This window comes from Hibiscus syriacus, unplaced genomic scaffold (genome assembly GCF_006381635.1).
Source record: "Hibiscus syriacus cultivar Baekdansim isolate YM2019G1 unplaced genomic scaffold, ASM638163v2 tig00012634_pilon, whole genome shotgun sequence".
Classification (NCBI taxonomy): Eukaryota; Viridiplantae; Streptophyta; class Magnoliopsida; order Malvales; family Malvaceae; genus Hibiscus; species Hibiscus syriacus.
In genome coordinates, this window is record NW_024062286.1 from 1 (window position 1) to 21,665 (window position 21,665).

Here is a 21,665-nt window from a genome sequence, read left to right on the forward strand (position 1 = left end):
GATGAATGGTGGTGACAACAGTTCTGCCCCCACTAGCCAGGCGTTTGATCGTGGTCATGATCCGTTGCGCCGTGGTCGAGTCCAAACCCGAAGTAGGCTCATCTAGCAAAAGTAAGCTTGGGTTGATTAGCATTTCCTGGCCTATGCTAACTCTCTTCTTCTCTCCTCCTGATATTCCTCTGAACAATGGTCCCCCAATCATGCTGTTCCGACACCTCGTTAGTCCAAGCTCAACGATAACTCTCTCTACATGTCGGACTTTCTCGTCTCGGTTCAAGCTGTTGGGTAGCCTCAGCAGTGCCGTGAACAAAAGGGTCTCGGTCACGGTCAGATGAGGGTATAGAACATCATCTTGAGCAACGAACCCTGCTCTTCGCTTTATGGAACCACAAAAAGGACGACCATTGTATGCGATCTTGCCGGATAACTTCCCAGTGAGACGCCTCCGAGAGCCGTAAGGAGGGTGGTTTTACCACTTCCCGATGGACCTAACATTGCTAGTATTTCTCCAGGACAAACAAAGCCTGAGATACCATTGAGTATGGTCTTTTCTCGGGTAATCCATCCACCACAGCCCGATCCTTTCTGCTCCAATTTGACCTTGTAGACGATCTCTTCAAACTGTGAAAAGAGACACAAAATAAGATAAAACTAATATCAAATAAGGGGATGTGCCATTGTTAGTCGTTGATTTACCTTGAGAGTTATGGGATACAAGGTGAGTGTGAGAGGAGGTTGTGAATTGTGTTGAATTGGGGCACTAGTGCTGCTGCCATGTTCTGGTTTGGGTGCTGTGAAGTTGAGAGCCATGGCTAAAGCAAATGAAGTGAAATTGTCGCTGGTTTTGGACTGAAGCTGTTGATGCTAACCTAGCTGGACCGGGACCTGGGGAAATGATTTGAAGGGATTAGCAAGTTCCTCTTAAACTTGGCTTCTCAACCTGAACTGGAGTGCACATAAATATATAGGACCGTAAATGAGACGAGACAAATCATAAATTATTCAAATTCAATTCGATCAAATCTCAATTAATATTCAAATTAAATGTACTTGATTCTAGCTAAAACTAGACTTTAAGTTCTCAACTAAAATATATAAAAATAATATTCTAATATAATTAATTTAGGATTTTCCTATTTATTCTAAGACCGACTCCAAACTATCTTCCTATTTATCAGCATCTATTCTTTTAGTAGGGTAACCTTGGCTGTTGCATATAAAAAATTAAATTTTTAATATTATAATATAATTTTAATTTAGGATTTTAATAAATGAAAAATATATAGTTTAAAACAACATAAACGTATTAAAACATTTGAGGTGGGTGTTTGAGCCTTTAATATTATTTGAGTGTCAATTTCCTTTAGAAAAAGGAAAAAGATAGCATATCATGGATACTCCATAACATGCTATGTCGACCTAATGTTATTGTGCAAGGAAACTGCATAGAAGACAATGATGTGTTTCCCCCACCAAGCATTTCTCACTGTCGACTTTTATCATCGAGTCTTATCGTAAATATCCGTTTAATATTAAATTATAATTATAAGATAGCATATTAGCCCGAGGATTCGAATCCTCATTGGAGTTTGGTTTTAAAGCTGATGACCATGACCATGACCTTGATTCTTCCGAAACCGGAGAATGGTATAGCAGGAAAGTGTTATCCTCGAAAATTTTAAATTCTTATATGTTTAATTTCTCGACTTTCTAAATGATAAACACGATCTTTTAACATAAAATCTTGTATTATAACGACCCGTAGCTGGTTTTTGTACGCGAACAAAAGCAATGAAGGGAAACTCTCAGGTTCTCGACCCTAAACGAAGAATAGAATTTCTCATGTCGTTTGAATTACGATGGATCGTGTCTCCTTTTTCTGTGTCGGCAAACACGTACTACTCGGTCAAAAACATAAAGCAGCTCATGCAGATGCTGCGTTACGTTCACGCCTTCTTCTTCCTCCTCCTCTTCTTCTCCTTTTTTATATATACAAGCATATAGCTATGGCGAGGGACAGGATTATGCTAATAGTAGTAGATAAAAGAGGAAGGGTCGGTCATGCAACGAAATCAAAGTGAAAGCAATTGATTCTTTTATTCCCCCGACACTACCCTGCTGCTATAGATTCAGTTCTTTACTGTAATTTTCAACATTAATGTTTATTTTATATTTTTTATAAGATATTATAAGATTTTCACTCAACGGGTGGGGATCGATCTAGGAACTTAGGTGCTCATCAGCAATTTCATTCTCTGCTAGACTAACGCCATTCTCCTTTAACAAATAATATTTTTATTTTCAATCCTTCATATAATGAGATTTACCGAAGAACTCATCGTTGAGAAGTTTCCGAAGTTCTATATCGTCAACTACAATATCTGACATGATTACTGATATTTTCATATAATCTGTCAGGACCAAATCTAATATAAGACAATCATCTTTTTGACATGTTAACCAACAAAAAAACTATCATGACCTTAGGCTGACACTAGCACTAACAACGAGTATCTATGCCTGTAAGCCATCATGCGCCGGAGAAAGGACCATCAGTTGTAAAAAAAAGATTAGCATTAACAAACACGAATCTTTTATCTTGCAATGCTACTATTTTCACACAATCAATTCATGGAAGATCATTTTAATTCAATTAAGATTTTAAATTTGAAACTTCAAGAATATATAGATTTATTATAAGGAGTTTTTTCAATCCATTTTGTTTTGCTCATAATATTTTTAATAGACTTAATATCTCATCTCTATATATTAACTAGTAGGTGCAAATCAAAATTAAATGATATATAGCAAAGATTTTTCAAGCCACAAACAATCATTTCATCATCATCATTCTTGCACTTGCTGCAGCTTGCACAACTACAACAACCCATCAACATCAAATATCAGTGTGGTACGGCATATATATTTGTACAATACAATATATGATTGTCTCGATGGATAGATCTATGTATTTCTATTGAAAAACTATTTTAATCTTCTAAAATTTTATAAATTCGAATTTATCTCTTTAAATTTATAAATTCAAATTCTTTCGTTTATCATTTCAACAATATTAACTATCCACCACCATGCACTTATGAATAGTCTATTCCAGATGGAGGAAATGATGGAAAGAAAAGGGGAAAAAGAAAGCAGTAATAATAGACATTTGATGAAGAATAAGTGGCCAAGTGGGTGGGGTTACAAAAACAAGGGAGCACACGCGTGGTGATTATGGGCTGTGGTATAAAAATGTTGTTTAAAGTAAGTGTGAATATATTAATAATATAATTCTTTTGTGCGAGGACATAAATAAAATTTTAATATGAATCTCATAAATAAAAGTGGATAATTAACATAAAAAATTTAGATTTTATGTGAACGTTTTCCTACACACGTAAGATTTTATGTTAAAAAAACTTTTAAAATTTTAATCGAATAAAAAATATTATCAATAAAAAATTTAAAATATATGATAACTTTAAATTTTTAAAGAAGGCAAATGCCCTTACCATTATTGGTACATCCCTATCTGAACCACACTTGTTGTGCTGTCTCCGGCTACAAATCTTAGAAATTTATATATTAGAGCCTTTGGGTTTTTTCCTTTGGTATTTGATTGGAGATGCCATTTTCCACCACATCATTCCCACTTTGATGATCTCACTGTTTGAGAGAATGTATTGAATGAATGAATGTATGGATGGTTGGCATCATCACATGGGTAGAGGTGGCAATGGGTCATTTGGTTGGGTTTGGGTCGGGTTATTTTGGGTTATGACTGTATTCGATTTAGGTTCGGGTCAGGTTGGATTGGGTTCGGGTTTAATTCGGGTCTAGGAAATTTTAATTCGGGTCGGGTATCGAGTCAGGCCAAAACCTGATCGGTTGGTTTTCGGGTCAAGTTAAAATCGGATTGATTGGTTTTCAGGTCAGGTTAATATCATATCGATTGGTTTTGAGTCGGATTAATATTGGGTCAGTTTGTTTTAGTTCGGGCCAACCTATAGATTTTCGGGTCAATTCGGGTTAATTTCGGTTTGTTTTAATCGTCATCTCTCTTTGTCGTCATAATCATCGATGTTGCTCTTCATTGCTTGTAATTCAGGAATTTTATGAAACTATATATTATCACATTCCAAATTCGAGAGAAGTTTAGTTTAAAATTTAGGGTAAATATAGTAATGGTCACTGAACTTTTCTAAATCTTTCATTTAGGTCCCCTAACTTTTACAACTTACAATACAACCCTCCAATATTTAGTTTGTTTGCAATATGGTCCTGACCGTTACACTATCGTTAGTACGTTTGCAATATGGTCACTGAACTTTTCAGGCACTTGTATTTAGGTCTCCTAACTTTTAAAACTTGCAACACAATCCTTAATTTTATTCTAAACCCCGAATTCTTTTTCGATCTCAAATTTCCTTTTTTTGCTTCTCTCTTCTCATTTCCAGCGTAACTTTTCAGCCGGAGATGCATGGGAAATTCTAATCTAACTTTGAATTATGTGGAGGTGTTTACTTGAATAAGGGTCTATTGAGACAAGACCCGAGCAAGAGACTATCGGAACCATCAACGATTCAAGGTGTAATGTTAGATACAGGTCATCTCAAGTGAAGCATAGATGTTCGATGAAATGCTTGTGAGAAAAAAATGGGGTTAGAAATACAGAGTTGACAAATACTACTAAGATGAACTAAGTATCATTGTTGAAAGTCACCCACAAAGTTGGAATTATTTGTATAAATGGAATATAATAATTTCTTCGTTTAATCTTTGTGGTTAAAGATTTTCCAACATATGATCAAATATAATGAAATCCCAAACAGAGCATTCACTCTCAGTCTCTTTCGCTCACATGCACTATCGTTTGGTTTTTGTTCTTCAATTTTTCGCCATGTAAAATTGTAAACCCAAGCAGTGCTCTGTCTTTCAGCTTTTTATTTACAAAGAAAAAATGGAGGAAGAATTACTGGAACGCAACATCGATTGTGTTTATTTCTTAGCATCTCCCTTCACTTGCAAGAAGGTATTTATTTTCTCTTTTGGGCTATCCGGAAGTAAGCTTTTCCTCTTTCGCACTTTCCCATTTTGAACTCGCATTGTGTGTTTTTTTATTGAAATTTTTATGTTTCTGGAACTGCATGTCAGGGATCTGGATATTCAGTGTTTGTTTTGAACCAAACCATCTAATTTTCTTTCCTTCTTCTTAATCAAAACTTTTAGTACTCCTTATGAAAGATATTCAGTCTATCATAATAGAAGTGAGAGAGGGACATAGGCTAATTTTTTATATTCTTGTTTGGTTTTTCTTTAAATCAGGGAATTGGTTGTGAGTATCGACATAGTGAAATCGACAGGCTCAATCTGAGAGACTGCTGGTACTAGTTTACTAGGAATTGTATATATTCGACCTGTGGTTTTCGACGTCTGTGAGCTCGTATTCTTTTTAATAAGTTCATGTTGATTATGGGACTATATATCGTAAATGAATTGGATTTTTTTACATGTTTTGGAAATTTTACAGTTGAATCTGTATTGAATTATAGCTTTAGAAGACAACTCTGTATGCACGCAACTCGAAAGACATCATGACAGGCTAGTATATTTAGAGCAACTACTTGATATGTTGCCCGTCATTGCAAATTTGCACCTTCATTTCTGGCATATATATGTTTGTTGCAGTGTCCTCTATGTTTTACAATGTCTTTTATTGCTGACATGCCATGAATTTACAAGAATTATGAGGTCCTATGATTTTAGTTCCGCTATCTTCTTTAGATTCTCATCATGTTTGGCTATTGAGGAACATTAAACATGGAGCATTAGAAGCAAATATATGTTAAAAGGGTAGGCCATTAATGCATTTGCAATTGGTAACGTTGTATTTGGCATCTAATGTATATCTTAAACAACCCATTTGATGCTTAGCTTTTGGAGTGACTATGACCGAATCTCTTTCCCTTTATTTATTAAGTCCTCCTTTTGAATGAGTTATTAATTGATATTCTTGGTTTATTTTAGTTATTGTTTGGTTGTATGTTGTAGTCCTATGAACTAAAACTCTTTTCTATTTTCGCAGTCGTTGGATGTGCATGCTCAAGTTCCATCCAAACCTATTAGATTGTCATACCAAAGTGTGGCAGCTACGAACAAGACAAATTGGCCTTGTTACTATTACTTCAACGGTTTATGCAATAAACGTGATAGATGCACTTTTCATGTTCAAAGTGTGATAGCCGCTGGATGTGAATGCAATAAACCTCAAATTTATATTGAAGTAAACACTGTCAAATAGAAAATTCATGTTCAAAATTCCAAAATACTTCAATTACATTCTAAACCCCAAATTCTAAAATACTTTAATTACATTCTAAACCCTAAATTAAAGTATTTTAAAATTTGGGGTTTAGAATGAAATTGAGGACTGTGTTGCAAGTTTTAAAAGTTGGGGGACCCAAATGTAAGCGCCTGAAATGTTCAGTGACCATATTGCAAACGTACTAACTTCAGTGTAACGGTCGGGGACCATATTGCAAACGGACTAAATGTTGGAGGACTGTATTAAAAATTTTAAAAGTTGAGGGACCTAAATGAAAGCTTTAGAAAAGTTCAGTGACCATTACTATACTTTACCCTAAAATTTAAATGAATTGAATCAATAAATCTTTAAAATCCAAAATAGAAAATCAAATTATAATATTTGAAAGTATAAGAATAACTTTATAAATCCTAATAAATGTTAGGATTGATTGTAGTATTAACTCTCTATAATTTTTTTATTTTTACTATAACTATTATCATTTATCATATTTAAAAAATACATAATATATATAGATATATTTTAATTTAATTTTTATATTATTTTATTAAAACACATTACATGTTCCCAATTCTCAACCCCAAATTAAAAGTTTACAAACCCAAATTTTTTATATATTTTAATTTAATTTTTAATATTATTTTATATATGCATTATAACACAACAACAATTCTCCAAATTATTTTAATATAATTGAGTTAACATGCAAGAATAATTTAGTGTCACTGACATTGTGTCAGTGTTTAATTTGGTTTGTGTCAGTTTTAAATGAGAATTTTTTATTTGACACATATGTTCAAAATTTATTTTCTTTTAAAGTTAATTATAGTCAAGTCTAAATAATGTGAATTAAAATTATCACATATTAAAAATTTTTGTTTGAAAACTTTTATTTTATAATCCTTCATATCAAATATTATTTTGAAATGATTTAGAAGTTATCGGACATAGAAATGATATTTTAACTGAGGAAATATTATATTGAATTATTAAACTATATCGAATAATATTTTGAAATGATTTAGAAGTTATCAGACATAGAAATGATATTTTAACTGAGGAAATATTATATTGAATTATTAAACTATTACTAAAGGTTGTGATTAATTAGTTGTATAATATAAAATGAGTATAAAATATATATCATTATACTATTTATCTAATTAATAAAAATAGATAATAATAAAAATTATTCGTTCACTTATACTCAATTATCATATTAAAATCATGTCAAAGTTCGGTTCGGATCATATATGGGTAAATTAAATTCAGGTTGATTTCGGTTTTGTTATATTCGGTTCATGTAACTTTCGGTTCGGGTTGACTTCAGTTCGGGATGCTTTCGATTCAATTATAATTCGGGTTGGTTACGGCTCGATTCGGTTTATTTCGGGTTTCATATCAATTTCAGGTTATCATATTCGGTTCTATATCGGGTCTCGGGTCATGTAAATCGATTCAGGTAATCAAATTTGTCAGGTCCACTCATGGGGTAAGTATTGTTATATATGCATCATATATCAACATCTACATGTGTACAAATCTACATCTATGTTGTTACGTGTATCCTTTTTTTCTCATGAATTTGTTACTTGATTTTTATTTTAATTTTTTCAGTTTTGATTCAGTTATAAAATCAAAATAAATATATTGATCTCATTGTGTGGGCAAAGAATTAGCATATGAGATCATCGAGGTTCTATTGGAATGATTCATGTTGTTTGTTCAATTGTCAATTGGAATATATTGTAGTCCTGCAATTTCTATTATAAACTCATTTATATACTTCTTTAATCAACAAAGACACAACAAGTTGCAATATAGTAGACTCGAGATAAATTATTCTATGCCTATTCCCTTCTTCCCTAATTATTCACCTTTCCTTTATATAATATACTTTAAATTGTTATCTCACACCACATAAAACATATTATTAATAATTAAATAACCCTGGCTACCCCAAAGATATCCCGTCTTGTGCTATAAGATCAGGTCCTGTCAACATCACCAAATATGTGCAGATTAAGTTGACTGTAAAAGAAACCATATTTTATTTCAAAGGAAAGGTACAAGTGTCATCGGAGGGAAGTCTCATTCCATGTGTAGATTGAGTTGAGTTTTTAATTAATTCGACCCGATTCAAAAATTATATATTTTTTATTCTAATTTAATTTGATTCAAAAATATATATTTTTCATTCGATCCGATTTGACCCGAAAGAATATATTTCTCCTACTTGGATTCGACACAACTCGAATTTTTTAGATATAAACCTGCATGATTGGATATAATATATAATTTATTTTTATTTAATAAAATAAGGACCTAATTTAAAAAAGTATATATTGAGAATGCACTATATTAATTATTCTTAATTTTATTGAAGAAAATTGTAATATTATTTATAGGTCAAACAGAGATTTTTATCTTAAATCTAAAGTCGACTCAACTTGAATTAAATTCAATTCTTTTCAAAATAAAAATCTTCATCAAATCCATTTAGATCAAAATCCATCGATTTTTTTTGTTAAATTATCATCCCTACACGAGACGAATGATTCCATGTATGTAAATATATACGTGTATAAAGAAAGGATTATAAGGTTTGCGGCTGATTTAGCCCATCCCTAATGGATAATGGTGCGCACTTACTTTTAGCACTTAGCATGTCAATACTTTACTTTTTTAGTACAATAATAATTCAAAGTTTGTTGCACGGATCAACTTACCAGTAGTTAAAGAATCATTATTATTTTAGAGGTCACTGGTTCGAGCACCAGCGATTACAGCAGAACGATTGAACATTTATTGTCAAATGGTTGAGAGTATTTAAAACAAATATTATTTTGTAATCACCTTACTTCATCCAAAGGCAGAAGGCGGAGTTCGGAAAGATGAACCCGTGACGATCGGAATGGTTTTTCGAAAAGCGAACGACGAATTCGACTTCGAGGGACCAAAACGGTCCGACCTTACTCCTTTGTTCGCGATAACCACCAGAGGAGGAGGCGATCACAGGCGATTGATTTTCAATTTAACAATTTTTTTTCTTTTTTTAAGTATTAAACGGACGGAAAACATGTCACGTTAGTAGGATTTAACGATGCCGTTGGTCGATAACGGAAAACATTGGTCAAAGGGTCACATTGAGTTTTTTCCCAAGTTGGAAGGCCAATAATTGATCGGGAAAAAAGGATAGGGCCACATTGGGGTTTTTTTTAAGTTCAAGGGCCTCCAATGCCTTTTTACCTAATTTTAAATATCATGATAGTATACACAAATTAATTCATCTTAGTAGTTAAAGTGACAATTGTTATTTTTAAAGATTTAAGGTTTGAACATTAATGACGGCAGGATATTTGAATTTATTATCAAATGATTAAGATTTTTTAAAACATTTATTACCAGTTGTAATCCTTCTAAATTAATAAAAAAAATATAGTGATAGTACATCATTAAATGTGTAATTTTACATGTAATGGAGGCCAAATGCGTTTAGATAAAGGTTAAAGGTTTTTTTTTTGGCCCAGTGGGGAGAAGGATTTGGGAAAATAACGCACATAAGTGTTTTTTGTGATCTACTGTATTTGTTATAGTATTCAAGAAATTTATCACGTCAAGGTGATAAGTTTAGTAAATAATATTTTTATGTAAACTCGTCACATCAAACTCACGAATTTTAATAAAATATAATTTTTAATTAATTTTTGTCACATTAAAGTAAAATATTTGAATAAAAAATATTTTTTACCAAAACTCGTCACATCAACATGACGAGTTTCAAGTCATAATAACAAAGGTTGTATATCCTTATATAAATTTTTATATGTTCTATTGGGTTAATTAATTGAACTGTTTGTCCTATTGGGAAAAAAAACCAATGTTAAATGTACATTACAAACTGGGCTCAAACTGTTGGTTTCTTAAAAAATGATAGTGGGTTATTTACAAACTTGGTGAGTGGATCTTACTATTCATCTCCATTCTCAACAAGTGATGAGAAATGGTCCAAAATTTTTAACTATTACCAAAAAATGAGAAAACTCTCAAATTGAAGATGGAAAAAAAACATAAGAGAAACGGGGGAATATAACAAAAACAAATTATAAACCTATCAAAATTTTGAAGATGACAAAAATAAATTATTAAAAAAATATTTAAATTATATAAAAACTTAAAATTTTTAAATAAGAATTATCCCCTTATCCATTCCTTGTATCCTATGATAATTCAAATAGGGAGTAAAATCATGTAATCATTTAAGTTTCAATCGGATCCTGTCAGGTCAGTTAAAATCATATATAAGTCGTGTCAGGTCAATTTGATGGTTGACTTAGATCAAGTTGGGTCCAGGTTAAATCAATTCGGATTATTTTCAGGTTAATTTGACATCAGGTCCAGTTAAGGTTCAAGTCGAGTTAACTTCAATTCATATCGATATCAGTTCGGGTTAAAACAATTCAAGTCCGGAGCAATGAAAGACCAAGTTAATTCAGGTTCGAATGGACTTCAGTCGGATCTCGTTCAGATCGGGTCAAATCATTGACATATAGAATTCAGGTTGAATCTTTACCAGATATGAATTGACTTCAGGTCGGGTTATTATTTATTTTTGGGTTAATTATTTTTTATCTTTCGTGAACGTTGAATTGCAATTTGTAATTGTATATGATTTAGAGTTAATTTCTAAAAATATGAATAATTGTGGATTAATTTTGAAAAAAAAAAAATTTAAGGACTAAATTGAACAAACATGAAATTACAAAAAATAATAAATTAAACTACACGCATTGACTATATACTATATAATATAATATATATGAACTATATATAAATTATATAATTTATATACTATATAGTTTATATGAATTATATATAAATTGTATAATTTATATACTATATAGTTTATATGAATTATATATAAATTGTATAATTTATATATATATAGTTAAACTATATATAAACTATACATAAATTATATATTATAGTTTATATGAAATATATATAAACTATATAATTAGATACTATGTAAATTATATAGTTTATACTATAGTTTATATATAAATTCAAAGTATATACTATACGTATGAATACTATATGTATGAATACATTCATGTATATATATATATATAATATTAATTGAATTAATTGAAAAATAGATAGGGACTTAATTGAAAGAATTATGGATGTAAAGCTTAAATTGCATTATACGTTTGGACTAAATTGAATGAAAATAAAAAATGAGGACAACGCTACAATGCCAATTAAATTTCAAAAATACGCAGGCCAAGAGGCCTAAATTTAAAGTCATATAAACCCTAATATTTTTGTTTTTCAATATTTTTCTTCTTCTCATTTTCTCATTTTTACTCACTCTAAACTCCGATTCTCTCAAATCTTCTGACCTCTATCCAGAGATCTAGGTCACAAACACTTTAAACCCAATCCATCCTTCTAGTTTTCGATTAAACAACCCAAATTCAACATGTGTTCATCCTTGTTCATCCCCAAAACACTCATTTGATCTTTACAAACAACAAAACTCAAGATCAAACCTATTTTTTCGATCAAACACCCAAAATTCAACTTGTATTCATCTCAAAACCCTCATTCGATCCTCATTAACACCAAAACCCAAGATCAAACCAGTTTTTTCGTTCAAACACCCAAAACTCAACCCTTGTTCATCCGTGTTCATCCCAAAACCTTTATTCGATCCTTACAAACACCAAAACCCAACTTTTTTTAGATTAAAACCCAAACCTCAACCGTGTTCATATTTTTTCATCACAAACCCTCGTTTTATCCTTACAAACACCCAAACCAAGACTCAATCTATTTTTTCGATCAAAACCCAAAACCCAACACTGTTCATCTGAATTCATCCTCAAAACCCTTATTTGATCCTTTCACACACCCAAACCCAAGACCCAACATGTTTTTTAGATCTAACCGAGTATTGTTCATCTTCTCTAACCCTAAATCTAATCAAGATCTTCCTCTTCTTCTATTTATCTTCTCTAACACTAAATCTAACTGAGACTCTTATTATTCTTCTTTTATTTTCTTTAACCCTAAATTAACTAAGACTCTTTATCTTTTGTTTATCTTCTCTAACCCTAAATCTAACCGATATTATTCATCTTCTTTTTTCTCTGTTCATCTTCTCTAACCGAGACTCTTCCCTTTGTCCACTCGAAACCTTCTTTTTTCTAGGGTTTCATGGATAGTTTGTCTTACGAGTTGAACTTTCCAAGTTAACTTTTGATTATTTATTTATTTTTATATTTTTATTCGAATTAATATTTTTTATTTATCTGTTGTAGGAGAAAGCCAAAAATATCATAATGAACAACATTCTGACAGAGGTAAATAATTTGTATTCAAACTAATAATTTTTTTATTTATCTATCCAATTTTTAATTATTTTTTATATATAATGTATTTACTAATATAACATTTTTTTGAAGGGGATGTAAATGATTAATTGCCTAAAGCAGTTAATGTTAATAAATCCTCTAAGAGGAAGACTACATGTTCATCCGAGTTTGAGAGAATAACTTCTCCTATTTAGGAACATTACACCTTCATCAAATCTACCGATGGTTCTATTTATGTCGAGTGTAAGTATTGCAAAATTAAAATGTATAAAGCTGATTCTTATATTGGTACTTCTAATCCTAGAAGGCATACTGAGAAATGTCAAGCTTATAAGGAATATCTTGCTAAAAATATGGTATGGTAAGCTCTTTTAATCAAAACAAATACTGTGAATTGTTTGCCGAGGCTATTATGTGTCATGGTTATGCTTTGAGAATGGTTGAGCATGAAAAACTTAGGAATTTGCATCATTACCTTAATTCTAATGTGAATGATATATCGAGGTATATTGTTACTAAGTATTGCATTTTGGAGCATGAAAAGCATAAAAATTGCTACTTGATTCAATGCATTTTGTTTCAAGTCGTATTTATTTTACATGTGATAGATGGTCTGCATGCACTTCACGTTCTTATTTTGCTCTTACTGCACATTATGTTGATAATAATTGGAAACTTCAGTCTAAAATATTGATTTTCATTTTTTTCCTCCACCCTATGATGGTGAGTCAATTTTTAAGTTTGTAAAAAATATGATATGTGAGTGGGGTCTTGAAAAAAAAGTTTTTACCATAACACTTGACAATGCTTCTGCAAATGATAGAATGGTTAAGAGACTTAAAGATAATTTGAATGTTATTTCTCCTCTTCCCTGCAATGGTAAGTACTTTCATATAAGGTGTGTTGCCCACATTTTTAACTTAATAGTTCAAAAAGGTTTGAAGGTAATTAATGCTTCTGTTATTAAATTGCGTGAAATTGTTACGTTTATTGATTCTTCTGACTCTCAACTTTGTGCCTTTGAATTAGCTGTTAAAGACTGTGATTCTTCTTTTCGTGGTAAGTTATTATTGGATGTTCCCACACGATGGAATTCTATTTACTCAATGATTCATAGGGCACTTGAGGCTAGAATAGCCATAAACTTGCTTGTTAATAGGGAAAATGAGTTGGATATCATTATTGATCATGAGTGGGAAACTGTTCAGACAATCTGTGATTTTCTTGAGCTGTTTTATGAAATTACTACTCTATTCTCAGGATCTAAGTATTTCACTTCTAACTTGTACTTGGTTAACGTTGTTGCAATTGAAAAGTTGTTGTGTGATGCTGATAATGATCCTTATGAAGGTATTTCTGCAATGACAGAACCCATGCTTGAACTATATGAGAAATATTGGTCTAATCTCAATGATTCTGTCTTTTGTTGTTTTACTTGATCCTCGATATAAATTACAATTTCTGAAAGAGTTGTACAATGTTCTTTATGTAGAGGATGAGGTTTAGCGGAGAATAAGTCTCATTTATAACGAGTTTCTTGAGTTATATATATTTTATTCAAAAAATGTACCTTGTATTTATTACTCTTGTTCTTCTGCCCAAAGTAACACATCTTTATAGAGAAATGGGTCAAGTTCCAATTGGCCTCGATCAATTAAAAATATGATATATTTCATGTTAGTTACTAGAATTTGATATTCAATTTTTTTATTTTATTATGTTTTCATAATTTAATTATTTTCTTTTCTTTGTTTTTCAAAATTTTAATGTCAATTTAGCTGCTTCAAGGAGTAGACGATCAGATGTTGACTCCTACATCAGTTTGCACATTCTCCCTCATACTGGAGAATCTGATTTATATATTTTGGACTATTGAAAAATCAAAGTATTTCTTATCTAGTGCTTTCTCGCATGGCGAGAGATATATTGGTCATTCCAATTACTTCAGTTGCATTTGAATCGTCCTTCAGTATGGGGTTGAATTTTGAACAAGTTGAGAGTTAAACTCTTACATAAAAATGTTGAGATTTTTGTAACAACCCGTATTTGGTTGTATGGTTTTGAACCGGAGGTAAGTGATGGAGATTATCTCACTGTAGTTAATGATTCTGCTATGTAAAGGTAAATAAATTATTTATTTTAATTTCATTAATATTTTGAATTGCTTATTAATGATTTTGTTTTAATTTTGTAAGGTGTTTTACAGTAAGCTAAAACATTAGAATTAGTTTTTGAATGATTTTCTTGTTTCTTCCCTTTAAAGGTAATTTCATTTTTTTATATTTATTATGTTTATTTAATTAATTTTTCAATTTATTTATTAATGATTTTTTTTGTAGGGTACCTTACAAGTTACAACAAACATAATGATGAATGCTTCTTGAATTCTTATGTCATGTTTGATTTTGTAAAGGTTTGGTAAAGTCGAAAATTTGGCACTGTTTGTTATCGTATTCCCTTTGGCTTTACCACTGACTGAATGCTTGTTGAATGCATAAATGTTGAATTGATGCAATATTGCCTTTTGCTGCCTTCTAAATTATTGTTCGTATGACTGTTGTAAATTTTTTTCTAAATAGTTACTTATGTTAAATTATGTTGGTGACATTTTGACTTTTAAAGTTAAAAAATTACCATAATTTAATAATATTGTCAGCATTTAGATCTTTTGAGATAAAAGTTCAATGAAGAGATTTCTGGTAGCAAAGTAAGAATTTTAGCCTTATAAAACTTTTATTATAATATTTGAAAGCTTAAATTTTAATACAAATTTGTTTTTTTTCATTTTATTGTATTAAAGTGTAATAAATTTTATGTTATTCAAATTTTCAATCTCAAGTAAATTCATCTTTTATATAAATGTTGTCATTTTCAGATAAATTATATTTACATTATTAATTAATTATTACATAAAAAATAAATTAAACTTATAAATATTTAAATTAATTATTTAATTAGTCATGTTCAATAAATAAATTATTTTAACTTATGATGATTATAATTAGCTTAAATTAATCATATTCAATAAATAAATTATTCTCTAAAATTAATTTAAAGATTATAATTAAGTTTTATAATATAAGAATCATAATTGATATAGTAAGTAAATTTATTAATTAAATTACCATAATTAATAATTTGCTTTATTATTTAAAAATTAATCACATAAATATGCATGATTTATTATAAATTGAAAAACTCACAACTTCATGAATATCTCATAATTTCATTAATAATAATTTATAAGTCAGATAAATATCATATTAGTTCAATAACATGTCGTATCATTTACAGGTTTGATCAATTACATGTCAGATTCATAACAAGTCAGGTTGATAATAGGTCGGGTAATATCAATTATTTACCAGGTTAATCTCGGGTTCAGATTCATTTCAGTCGGATGCAGGTCAGGTTCGATTATCGTATTATCGGTTCAATTCGGGTTCAAGTCATTCTCATATCAGGTGCAGGTCTGGTTCAGATATACAATTTCCAGGTCCAACTCATATTCAAATAAATACTAGTTCGGACTCGAGTCTATTTCAGATCACTATCGCTTATATCAAAAATATTTTTGACTCGAATCAATTTTAATAAATTTTACTAGTCGAATAAACTTTTTACGTTCTTAATTGCAAACAGCTGTCGTGATATTATTATTAATGCATTACAAGTTGCAAAGTTCCGTGTGTATAAGCATTCATGATATTATTGTCATATGGGAACGGACAAAAAAGGAAAACCCATACGGATGAGAAGGGATGCTTGCTTATTTGCGGAACTTAAAATTTATGAATTCAATGTACAGGTTTGTTTACCCACGTTGGACAAATAAGGGTCTTTGTTTAATGACAAATTATAATAATAGTCCTTTCAAAAATTAATTAGTCCAATTCAGTCTTTACTAGCCAAATTTACCTTGACCCTTTAACTTTTTTTATGTTTATAAAAAATAAAATTTTTTAACTTTGCCCATTATTATTATAAGGGTGAGTAAAACTCGATTTGAAAAATTATTTTTTAAACTTGACTAGAGTCGAGAAACCTCGACTCGAATTGAATTTGAGTTGTAATCTCATAAACTCGACTCGACTCGAAAAAATTTCAAGTTCAAATCAAGTTGTAAAACACAACTTGAATAACTCGAACAGTAACTCGAATAACTCAAATTTTTTAATAATTAGTGGATTAATTTTTAAATTTGAGTCGAGTTCTCCAAATTTCTATGATATATGTATATCACATATGAAGAAATATATATGTATTGTATATGGTTATAAAAAAATCATTTAAATTGAAATAAAATAATATCATATATTATAAATATTAATAGTTAAATTTAAATAGAAACTCAAACATTCGACTTGACTAGATTTAAAATAATTTCAAATCAATTTCGAATTGTAAAATAGAACTAATCAACTCGTATAATTCAAAATCTTTTGACTTGATTCAATTGATCAAACGCTCATATTAATTATTAATACCTCATGACTTCAACCCGTAACGTGTAGGATAAAAACAATATAACTAAGATGCAAAGTGAAAAAATAGGGTAAACTACACGTCTAGCATCTTAGTTATTACTTTTGTTTTGTTTGGGTTATCCAACTATGTTTTGTTTTAAAATCATACCTTACATTATATTTTTAATTAACGGTATTGCTGATATGTTCATCTTGTTTTTTTAGAATAGTTTAAAACTAAAAGTGAAAATAAGAAGTGATAATAGTTAAGTGATCATACGAATAGTTTATCGTGATCTTTTTAGAGTAATACCCCTTGAGTTTTGCAAAATTTCGAAAACCAGGGGACCCAAGGAAACTCAGGGAATGGACAGGAGGAGCAAGGAAAGCTCAAAGGGAAGCATGCAGTTATCATCCAACAACCACTTTTTGGTTACTTTGAAGACACTCTTGTGTTTTGTCACCAAACACGAACAAAAAACCAGTCGATTCTTTTTAATTTTCCATTTGCTGCAACTCCCTGTCGTCTGGTCGGAGTGAGGAGAAGGACATGGCGGGAGTGAACGGCGGGTTCGAGAAGGAAGCATGGAAAGCTCATACCTCCATGGCTCTGTTTCAACTCATCAATGGAGGCTATCATGTAATTACCAAAGTAGCCCTCAACGTTGGTGTCAACCAGCTTGTCTTCTGCGTCCTCCGTGATCTTCTTGCTCTCTCCATTCTTGCCCCCGTCGCCTATGTTCGTGAAAAGTACAGCCTTTTTCCCCTTCCATCTCTTTGTCTGGATTTTGAGCCAGAGTTTGATAAACACATGTTTGTTCACTTTCCTGCAGAAGGATTCGACCTCCTATGACTAAACGACACCTGCTGTCATTCTTCTTCCTTGGCTTAACTGGGTGAGTCACCCCGAATCCTAGTCGTTCTGATTTTATATTAGATGGCCGAACTTATAAAACTATAAAGAAATTTACTCTTATGTTGTACATTGAATATCGTTGTGCTTGATAAAACTTGGTCATAGCCAACAACGTATCCGGTTATGTTTGATTGGAATAGGATATTTGGGAACCAGCTTTATTCCTCATTGGTCTGAGCTACACGAATCCAACTTATGCTGCTGCCATACAACCTTCAATTCCAGTCTTTACCTTTCTCTTAGCTCTAATCATGGGGTACAATCACAACTTTATATGCTTTTCTTCTCTTTTTTCCCCCTAATTTTTTTTATTTCTGTTTAATTTCTATATGTCTGTTACTTTATGCCATAATTTGTATGAAATTCTTCGCGCAGTACAGAAAGAGTGAGTTTTCTCAAACTGAAGGTCAAGCGAAGGTTGGAGGTACCGTAATCTGTGTTTCTGGTGCTATGGTTCTGTGTCGTGGTCCGGCTTTGCTTGGACAGCCAAATGCAGACCTTGCTGCCCAAAATCACGTAATGTCCGGGGTTGACCGGAGCCTGCCGGATGGCTTATGTCTAGTTTTCTCGAGTTTGGACTCGATCATTGGCATATTGGAGTTCTATTCTTGATAGGGAACTGTATGTGCATGGCTGCTTTCCTGTCCTTTCAGGTATGCAATGTCATTGATTTTCGGATGAATCAGAGCAAGTCTTGGTTTCCTGTAAATCCTGTTCTTTGCTTGTAGTAGGTTCAATGTCGTAGTAAAATAAAGAAGGAACGACCTGTGTGGTCTTGAACATGTTTTGAGGTTTGATATGCCACCCTTGTTCCCAGAACTGTTTGATATATAACTCGTTAGAATTTTACTGATCCGATCCCTTTCCGCTAAGAGGCTTTAAGATTATATAGTTAGATCATCTTGCCTATAGCCAATGTATAGGAAGATACATTTTAGCTTCGATCATACAACCGGCATTTGTTTCGATTTCAGCATATCGAATGCACATAGGTCCACTGCAATGCTGTGTCATTCTTGTTTGTCCTTTCCTGGAGTAACCATCAATGGAGCTTTCCGGCTTCTTTGCTTGTACAGCACACAACTTTTGTTTATTGTAATACTTGGTGTATCTGAAATTTCACTTCTTCTAACAATTCCAGGCTCTGGTTTTAGCCAAGTATCCCGCCAACATTTTCGTGACTGCGCTATCCTATTAGTTCGGTGCTATATTGATGGTAATGACTTCATTTCTAGTCACCAATGAGTCAACAGATTGGCATCTGACACAGTCCGAGCTTCTTGCCTTCGTGTATGCTGTAAGTTTCTTCTGTATTTTATAGGATCTCGGATTAGCCAGTATCAGAGTCGTGGCTTTATCTGAGTCAGAAATGTTATCCGATATCCATGCATGCTTTTTAAACCTCTTTGCTCCATACTCGATCTGCTAGTGTTATCATGATGCCTAACCAAGGCTGTGGAAGTATAAGAAAAGTTATCTGATATGTCTGGATGTTTGGCTTTGGCAGGGAGTTGCAGCATCGGCTCTTACCTACGGACTCCTGACATGGTCGAATAAGATCCTGGGGCCGGCTTTAGTCGCTCTCTATAATCCACCTCAACCTGCAGCATCGGCTTTTCTGTCAGGATTTTCCTTGGAAGTCCGATTTATTTGGGAAGGTTTTGTTTCCGTCACTTCCGCTACAAATTAGAACCTATCCCTCTCATCTAGTACAAAACCAGTGCTTAAATATGTATATTCACTTCATTTGGTTGTGTTTCATGTGTGATAACAGTGTTATCGGAGGATTTCTAATAATTGCCGGTCTATATATAGTCACTTGGGCATCCTACAGAGAAAGAAACTCGGCCACGGCGATAATGCCTCAGGTTGTACGGTCCTCGGAACCACTCGTTCCCAAAGATGCATCAAGTCACAAGAACACGTACCAGAGAGCCCGCATTCTCTCAGATCCATCGTTTTTGTCGGCGAAGTCCAGCGATTAACTGTATGATCGGATGTGATTCATTAAAAATACATGTTCAAACTGCAGCAGAGGACACCCTGATCCTAAAGGTGGTTTGCTCCTTTATGATGTCTGAATTTCTTGTAAGAAACACAGTTTCCCCCCCCCCTTCTAATACAATAAATTCAGTTATTGGATTGGAAATAATTAGCTCACGGAGTTCCCAAACGAATGAATACCGAAGCATCACATTCACATTGGTTCTCCTTATCTGTTGCAAAGATTTAAGCTTTTGCAAAAATGCAAATTTGGGTTTCGTGGCCATTGCGGATGTGAATATCCCTAGATTACTACTACTTACTAGGATTGGTAAAACCTTAAGGGCGTGTTTGGTTCGGAGTATGTGAGATTATCGGAGGAATGAAATCCTTATTCCTCCATTCGGTTGGCCAACATTCCCAGCCCTCGGTATCTTTTATTACCAACAGTAATATTTTGGGTGTATATTACCGGGAATGATTACCTCATTCTCTTAAGTATTGTTGGATTACCGACGTTTTGGACTAAAATACCCTTAATTTTTTTTTCAAAAATATCATTATTCTGTCGTTGAATAATACAAATTCTATGAAGGTTAAAATACAAATTTATCCTTAAACTATTTTAGATTTATAAAAAATAATTTATAATTAGAATTTTATATGAAGTTCATGGGTTAAAATAAAATTTTACCCTCTCATTAAACCTATTTATCTTTTCAATTTTGTAAAAAAAAAATTATATAAATTTTATGAATTTAAAATTTTTAAAAGAAAATATATAAATTAATTATAGTAATATTATAATAGAATTCAACTTGTTAAAAAACAAATATATAATAAGGACAATTTGTTAAAATATACATTCCAATAATATTTTATTCATTTAACCAAACAATGTAATCTTACATCCCTGCTAAACCAACCAAACACAAAATACAACATTCTCAGTAATCTTATTTCCCGGTAATCTTTTATTCTCACTGGTAATCTTACATTTCTTGAACCAAACGCACCCTAAATCCTCCGACTAATCTCCGTGGATTGCAGGCATTGCACAACATAACTCAAACGTACGCATATTATTTAGGGTTAACTACAGAGATAATCACTTATGTTTATGTTTAATCCGCTTTTGGTCACTGATTTCAAAATATATAAGATACAATCACTTTCGTTTTTATTTAATTAAGATGTGATCATCACGGATTAAATATTGTTAACAATTAACATAACATGTGATGTTATAGTTGGCATAATCACACATTTTATCTCTGTTATTTACATATTCTCTCAATTTAGTCATTTTTTAAAATAAATTTTAACATAATATATATATATATATTTAATTGAAAATAAAAATAAAATATTTTTAAATTAAGTTAATAATAGAATATATTTAATAAGTTAATATAAAAATATTTTTTAAGTTAATAAAAAAATTTATATACTAAAATACAAAATATATATATCATATTGTCTATTTTAGACCAAACAATGGTCTTGGCTTAATGGTAGGATACATGTTTGGTTTCCTAAGTGACCAAGGTTTGAATTTTTTTGCTCCATTTTGCTTTCCTTTGTTTTCTTTCAAT

At 31.5% G+C, this 21,665-nt stretch overlaps 1 protein-coding gene and 1 pseudogene across 1 annotated transcript; one reads left to right on the plus strand and one right to left on the minus strand.

Moving 5' to 3' along the window:
* Positions 1-6: 6 nt before the first annotated feature.
* Positions 7-920, minus strand: LOC120205692 (ABC transporter G family member 14-like). The gene is made up of 2 exons (XM_039205528.1): positions 697-920; positions 7-621 (listed from the first exon to the last, which is right to left on the minus strand). The coding sequence occupies exons 1-2, from the start codon at positions 808-810 to the stop codon at positions 379-381; spliced, it is 357 nt and encodes a 118-aa protein (XP_039061459.1). The 5' UTR covers positions 811-920; the 3' UTR covers positions 7-378.
* Positions 921-17,559: 16,639 nt separating this feature from the next.
* LOC120205695 lies at positions 17,560-20,195 on the plus strand (annotated as a pseudogene).
* Positions 20,196-21,665: the final 1,470 nt, after the last annotated feature.

Excerpts from the sequence above, each read along its gene's own strand:
- LOC120205692 (XM_039205528.1), bottom strand. The coding sequence starts at position 810 with ATGGCTCTCAACTTCACAGCACCCAAACCAGAACATGGCAGCAGCACT. Across the intron at positions 622-696 it reads TGTATCCCATAACTCTCAAG|TTTGAAGAGATCGTCTACAA; the intron begins GTAAATCAACGA and ends CTCTTTTCACAG.